Raw genomic sequence first — 7,655 nt, 5'->3', positions numbered from 1 at the left:
TGTCACAATTTAAATTTGTGGATGAGATAAATTCAACATGGTATGACGAACATACAAATATTCAAGTGTCACAAACTTGAATGTTTCAAAACCAGTTTCCTTGGACTAGTAAAATTTCATTTATCTTTTGAAAAATGTCGCTTCCTTCTTGCATTTTCAGAATTATAACGATAACATACATATACAATTGTACTCAAAGCTCAGAATCTACCTTCAAAAAGATTAGCCTTTGAGCTGATCATCAATGTATATATCCATTTTGTGCATCAGAAAAAATATCTCATGGCGTCGACTACTTTCTCCGGCCTGTAAAGTTAGAATGGTAATAGGAAGTAGAAAAAATAACGGTAAATAAACGTCAATAGTTTTCAGTAGTTATATTACCAGTCCTCCTGAGGCATATGACCGGCGCCTTCAATCAGCTTGAGCTTTACCAAATTGGGATTCCCTTTTTGAAATTCTTCTGCCACGGATTGGGGAAGATACTTGTCTGATATTCCCCAAGCAACTAATATTGGCTTATCCCAGCTGAAGCCAGTTGGACAAGTTTCCATCGTTCAGGAACAGAAGATCATGGCGTTAGCAGCATTTAAAGACAGTCAACAGTTAAATTAATCTAAATTGAACGAACTGATGTCATTCGACTAAATGTAATCATCATAATCACTAAGGTAAAATGGTAAATGTGCTTAAGATCACTAGGATCATGACCTGCAGATCTGACTACCTATTAAGAGCATATATGTTTAAGCTTAAATGTAAGTAGAAGTACTTTTTAAGTAAATTAGTGTTTTCAAACTTTTTTTCCGATAAGTTAATTTTTTTCACTTCTATGTAAAAGAAATTACTCGATTATTTCCAAATTTGACCAACAAAACAAGATATTTATCTTAAAAATTACTTATTTACATAGAAGTGGACTTTCTAAACTTAGCCGAACTTATCTACTAATTTGTAATTTTTTAAGGCAGAGTAAAAATGGAAGCCTATAAACTGTCTTATACAATTACTAGTATCTATACAAATATTATAACTTTCTCTTCATGGTCTAGTTTTATTTCACATTCTATGGCAATTTCACCAACATTGCAAGTCTAAGTTGGTTTCTATTCATATAAACACTTTAAGATATCAATCCATGCTCATGCTCGTTCTCAGAAATCTTGCACGAGAAAAATATAGATGAAATGCAAGTTGAAGACAACTAATCGACTAATTGGTTGCCATTCCAAAATTCAAGGAAACAAGTAGCTATGTAGACATGGAAAAAAGTGACAAAATACTTGATTGGTACAGTCAAGTGTTACTATATCGATGTGGCAATTTTCTTAGAACTGCTCGCAGTTAACTTACAACCAAAAATAATCACAATGTCAAGTTACATGTATTCCTCAATAAATTAAGAAAAGAAAACTAAGCATTTGTATTTCTTCTATCTAGTCTAATCTAAATCTTTAATCCTTCTACTATTGGGGGTCCAAATCAACCACAAAAGGCAGAAACAGAAAATTTTGACTAGTGCACCATTCATTTAGCCAAGTTTCTATCTGAGATTTCTTTAAATACAATTTTCCTTTTCATACAAAGTAAATTAGAGTCAGTTGCCATTAGTGTCACCTAAGCAAGCCTTCATATAAATACCCTATAGAATTCATCATTGTATAATTCAATCAAATTCCTCTGCCAATCCACTCTGGCATTAACATAAACGCATACGAATTAACAATAGATTCTACTGTGACATGGTCATTTATGTAATACAGTACCTTCCAGTTGCAAACCCAGCTGAGATTCGACTTTTAATATCATTGAAGTTAGCTTTTTTTGTAGCCTCAAGCAGAGCTGAAACACCAACAAAGCATCAGTTACATTGTTATTTATGCATGCATGTATAAAATGGAGTTCAATTATCTTTTGAATCAACTGTCGATCCTATATAATTAAGAAAAGCCACAGCCCTAAAAGAAGGAATACGTCAATAATCAACCCGAAGGCTTTACCTATTTCTTTGAATCGAATATAATCATTTCTATGTCAATGGACAAACTGACTAAGTATTACTTTCAGACACTTTAGTTGATATCAGTCTAGAACTGGTGATCATTCAAGTTCAGTTGATTAACTAGGTCATTATGAGCACAGGGTTCAAAAGAGGAGTTGAGAAAATCAAAATTCTCCAATTGCATTAAAAAAACTTTTATATATGGGGAAAAAAAACACCAACAGCACGAAAAGAACCCTTTATAAATTATAATTGAACTTCAAAACCTGAAAGCAGAACCTTGATGTAAGACTATAGTCATAGAGCATTCTTACTACCATGCCTACTAAACTTGTTCTCATGACTTCATCACTAAATACATTTTCAATAATATTGTATTGACATATCTTCGATATGCTTCGTCTTTCTAGGCATCCTATTATATGCTCTTTTCAATATCAATAAAAATCATAAGAAAATCTTGTTTCTTTTCTATATACTTGTTAATCAATTTCTGAGGTAGGTGAATGACTTCCATAGTAGATATGCTTGGCAAAAAACAAAACTGATTCTTTATTAACTTTGACTTCTTAACATATACTCAATGACCCTCTCCCATAATGTCATGGTATGATTCTGGAGCTTAATAGCTACATACTTTGTGGAGTTACAAAGTTGGAATGATACTCTCAAAATTTGGTTGCAGTGAAATCTCTGTCTATTTCCATTAATATATTTTAATAAAAATTACAGCACCAATGATATTTTATCTAATGCACATTTGATTACAGTGATAGATTCCAATCTGGTTCACTTGGTTGCTGCCACATCATTGTTAGTCTAGAAGGTTCAATAGTTAGTTAGTAGGGTCAAAAATGTAATAAATCAAGTAGTTATGGTCAAGGGATTGCTTATAAATGTGATGGGGAGGGAACTAGAAAGGCATCAGAAAATAGTTGAGTAATGTGAGGAGAATCAAGCCTCTCGAAGAGCCTGGTAGTATCTTGTATTCCATTCACTGTCATTTGTTAAATTCCAGTGTCTTTCATCTTTTTTAATCAATAAACTATATAAATTCCATTACATATAATCTCTGTCATCTTCTAGTTATCTCCAGTTGAGGTAATATAAGCTAATATTGATTGGATAACAGCTTCTCGAGGTATTCAGTCCAGCAGCAACTTCAGTATTCAATCCTAGAAAATCTCAGCAATTGCAGGATCCTATCATATAGTTTCTACAATATGGCATTGTTGACAGCATCACTAATTATCATAGAATGAATAGCTACCACCGTTTTGTCTCTCCATTTTCACAAATAGGCAATGATCCCATAAAGTAGCAACAAACTCGCACATCTATCACAATCCCAGCTGAAGAAAATTAGTTATCAAACAACTAAATAATTTCTAGAATTATTGATTAAATTTGTTCTGTAGACAAATATCATATGGTTGGGACTATCATTTTTTTGGTTGCAAACTTAATGCTAATTTGAGGAAATTGTGATCTTGTACAAAGGTTTTTTAGGAATATATGCATTTCTAAGCTTGCTTTTTTCGATTATGAAGTTAGAAATCTATGTTAAGCTCTTTCCACCAACAGTTGATAATATGCGTAAAACTAGGACTTGTTGCATAGATCATGCGCGTGTGATGAGAATTGGAATTTTATAAAAACTTAACAATATCATCTAAAAATAAATAAATTCAATCATCATTCTAAGATCAGAGAGGAAGACAAACCAAATCCTGGTCCACTGCCTGACAAATATGGTAATCGATATACATCTGCCTTTTCCAGTTTCAGGACATAGCTGTCATGTAAAAAGTAGTTTTGTTAGAGAACAAACTGGAAATTAATGAAATTTTCCAATTTAAAATGACTAACTAATTATAATGAACACTGGTTTTCCTTGGACTTCTCTGCATACGTTTAAAAAGAGAAGAAATACAGGTAACTATCAATACTTTAAAATGTCAAGGCTGGAATGAGTAAATTAGCTTCAGATGCATGGAAATATTTGATTTAAAGCTAGTGATAGTGAAATTTATTTTGAAAAATGATTGTAACCAAATGTTTGGCAAGAATTTAGGGGAAAAAAAATAAAAATATGCTGCTCCCTTCTCCTGTTTGAACTTTCAATGCACAAAGAAATAGAGACAAAGAAAATCCAGGTAACTTGAATAATTGAAAGTAGTGGGCTTTTGAAGCATATAGTGCATTTCTTGATACATACGGGCTACCTGCTTCAATAAAACGCTCTGCCATAATTGCATTCTGGCAAGTGAACTCACCAAGAAACGGAATCCTGGATGTAAACAGAGGCAAGATAAAAGAAAATGTTAGTAAATTACAATTCTCTGTTGCTTTGTGTTTTCGGTTATACTTTCTCCAAGGGGTATTCTCCACTTGAAGGTTGATCTTGTTCTTGATATTAAATAAATTGATCATTGAATTGTTAACATTACTAAATGAAGAAGAAAATGGAAGGCCTGTCTCCAGACATATATACTTAGCATTTCTAGTTCCACTTTTACGAATATGCAATTTTAATATCCTTTATATCTAATTGAACTATATTCATCCTAATTCTTGTATCTTACAAGAAAACATAATGCTATTCCAAGTACCGAGGAAAAAAAATTCTCAAATAGCAAATTCATAGGTTCAGTTATTTAAATTACAATCTTATAATCTATTTTTATCTCTTAATTAGAATCTTATCCTGTAATATATCTCTTTAGGATGTTTGAGTAAATAGTAACGACATTGGCAGAAAATAGTTGAGTTCAAGTTCATAAATTATATATTTAAAGGAGAAGGAGAGCGTTCTCTCTTTCCATTGTTGTGGGTGACTTGTAAAGAAATTAACTACTAAACTTTTCCTATTTCTAATTTAGTTTGAGAATATAAAATAGGCACGCATAACAACTTGAAATTCATTATATCAGAAAGTAGTTTGTTAGTTGCACAGAGAGTGATCACTTAAGTAATAACTAATGGCAATTTCTTAGTAGATGTGAAATGAAACAAACCTGAGATTATTAAATAGTCCAGGGAGGGGAGATGAGACTGTCAATTGGGTGTTCATAATTCCAAGCTTTGAAATTCTGCTCGGGTTATTCAACGCCCAAGTTAATCCATATGATCCTACAAGAAATCCCTGCAAAAAGAAAAATGGAAAAATGAAATTCTAGTATAAGATTTGTAAGTGGAATGTGTTTATGAACAAAGTTTCAAAAAGTTAAAATATATTTGCAATTTGAGAAAGCAAGATAAGATCTTTAGGTATTAAATTTATATTCTAATTAAAATATGGACTGCTCACATATTCATCACAAACTACTGAGAAATCTTCATCTTGATCAATTTAGTTCAAACCTGAACTACTAGGAAGAAAGGAGAAGCAACGCCTAAGACATCCAGTAATTTGTCAAGAGCTTCATGAAACTCTTTCTCTGTCAAATGAAATTTTTAAAAGTCAGTCTGTTGATAAACCCACACAAAACTTTTTAATGTGAACATGTATTTTGAATACATCACAGAAAAGTGACCAACCGGTGTAGTCAAATCCATATCCAGCCTGTGGCTTGTCACTAAACCCAAATCCTATCCAATCAGGAGCAAAACAGTGGAACCCAGCATCGGCCATCTATGAGAAATAAAAGAAAGAATAAGAAACGGCGATTAAAAAATTCACTAAGGAATATTACAGTTGGTTGATCTTGAACCAGTTGTAGTACTACTTAGGATCTGATAAGAATGTATAAATATCTTTCCCTTCTTTAAATCACCTAGACTATTTTTCCCCATCCTCACTAGTATTTCTATAGTTTATAACATAATTAGCATATTTATTTTTAATTCTGTTAAGGCAACTCATTTATTCAATTTACATATTTAGATAGTACAGCTAATCATGTACAAAACTGATGAGCTTTAGAAAGATTAGAAGCGAAAAGAAGAGAATAAAACTGAAATATGAAAAGGATAAAAAGACCACATTGGATCAATCCAAAGTTCCTAGCTAAAAATGAAGGATGAAACCTGAGACATAACAACTCGATAACTGTAGGACTGCGTTGGAGCACCATGGAGAAAGACAATCGTTCCACGTCGGCTCTCAGTCGATCCTGCAAAGGAAAGATTAATTCTATACATCTTTTCAGGAAACTAAAAAAAAAGTTAAAACACAAGAAATATTCAAGAGTTTACCTGTTTCTCTTACAAACCATCTAAACCCTCCAGCTTTAATATAAGAGCCATACTCTTTTCCCTTGTCTTCTATTCTCTGAAATATAATTCAAGGACAATGATATAGAAAACTTAATCTTCACAGAGCATCAAACATTGCGGGTTAGGTAGGGTTGTGGAAGTGATGAATAAGAAGGAAGATAATGACTGGCTCATTAACAAATAATATTGGAATGAATTCGCTCGTCTATATGTCCATCTGGTATTCAGTTTTACACAACTTGATCTAGTAAAAACTTAATTAAATTAAGTTTCAAAAATAACAACAAATTTGTTCATATTGTTGAATCAACTTCAAGTTTGCAATTTTGAAGAATGTCTCTAGCAATATAGATGGTATGACACCATTGAAATTCTATAAACATTACCTAATCAAGTGAATGCATAAACATCAGAGTTTATGGCACTATTATTGTACGAGTCATGAATTTAAAAAAGCATGGTAGAAAGATCACATTCATCAAATTTGACAAAACTGCTATGAAACACAAAAAATTTACAGTAATAATCAAAAACTACAACCACTCATGAATTTAAAACGGCATGTGATAAGAGATAAAATCACACATCGAATAAAGATGGAAATATAGAGTCACTCGTAAAGTTTTGGGCTACTCCTTGAACAAGATTGACATTTTAAGATAGAACTCCAAGTCTTAATATGGTAAAAGAGCTCATTAAGCTCCGAACAATTCAATCCGATCAAGACTCAGCAAATGAACATACAAATTTCAAGATTGGTCTGCTCAAACGAGCCGTCATCTTACAGGGACAAGTTAAGAGATAAAATTCGAGCCTTGATTACTCCTTTAATAAGGTTACCTTTCAAGACGAAACCCCAAGTATTTATAGCAGCATGGCCAAAAGATCATATTCATCGAATTTGACAAAAGTGCTATGCTTAATAAAAATTGCAGTAATTATTTTTAAATCACATCTAGCTAATCAATCCGAAAATAAACAAAAAAAAAGGAAAAAAATAGAATCAAGCCACAAAAATCCTTGAAACACGTAACTGAAAACTCAAAAGTAAGCTTGGGTAATTACATATAGCATTTGACCAACATTTCCATCCTCAGCAGGGGACTCAGGAAGCTGAATGGCACTTCGACTTGAGGGATTATCAGTTACAAATCCGAACGGATTGAACGCCGGCTTGCCATCTCCTTCTTCGGAAGCCTTGGCAACAATACTGATTGTTGTTCTAAGCCTTTTGTTCGAGAGGAATCTAGTGGTGGTGAAGTGTGATGATGAAGCTGAGGAAAAGATGTGGAGATTGCGAGGAGCCGGAGTGGGAGGAGAAGTGGGGAGAGAGAGTGGCATTGCGGTGGTTGCAGCGGTGCGCTGGCGGTTGGGATATGAGTGAGTGGAGGGAGTTCGAATACTAACGAACACCACTCAACGCCGATACTGAGAA

General features: G+C 33.1%; 1 protein-coding gene across 1 annotated transcript; it reads right to left on the bottom strand.

Annotated features, from left to right (window-relative positions):
- Positions 1-7,655, bottom strand: LOC111391228 (haloalkane dehalogenase). The gene is made up of 11 exons (XM_023016394.1): positions 7,286-7,655; positions 6,200-6,275; positions 6,032-6,117; positions 5,543-5,636; positions 5,366-5,442; positions 5,020-5,147; positions 4,221-4,292; positions 3,727-3,797; positions 1,767-1,842; positions 385-528; positions 1-306 (listed from the first exon to the last, which is right to left on the bottom strand). Exons 1-11 carry the CDS (start codon positions 7,559-7,561, stop codon positions 267-269), a joined length of 1,140 nt encoding a protein of 379 aa, XP_022872162.1. The 5' UTR covers positions 7,562-7,655; the 3' UTR covers positions 1-266.

The sequence above is a fragment of the Olea europaea genome, unplaced genomic scaffold (genome assembly GCF_002742605.1).
Source record: "Olea europaea var. sylvestris unplaced genomic scaffold, O_europaea_v1 scaffold769, whole genome shotgun sequence".
Lineage (NCBI taxonomy): Eukaryota > Viridiplantae > Streptophyta > Magnoliopsida > Lamiales > Oleaceae > Olea > Olea europaea.
Note: the sequence above shows the minus strand (reverse complement) of the source record. Positions and strands in the feature narration are given on the sequence as shown.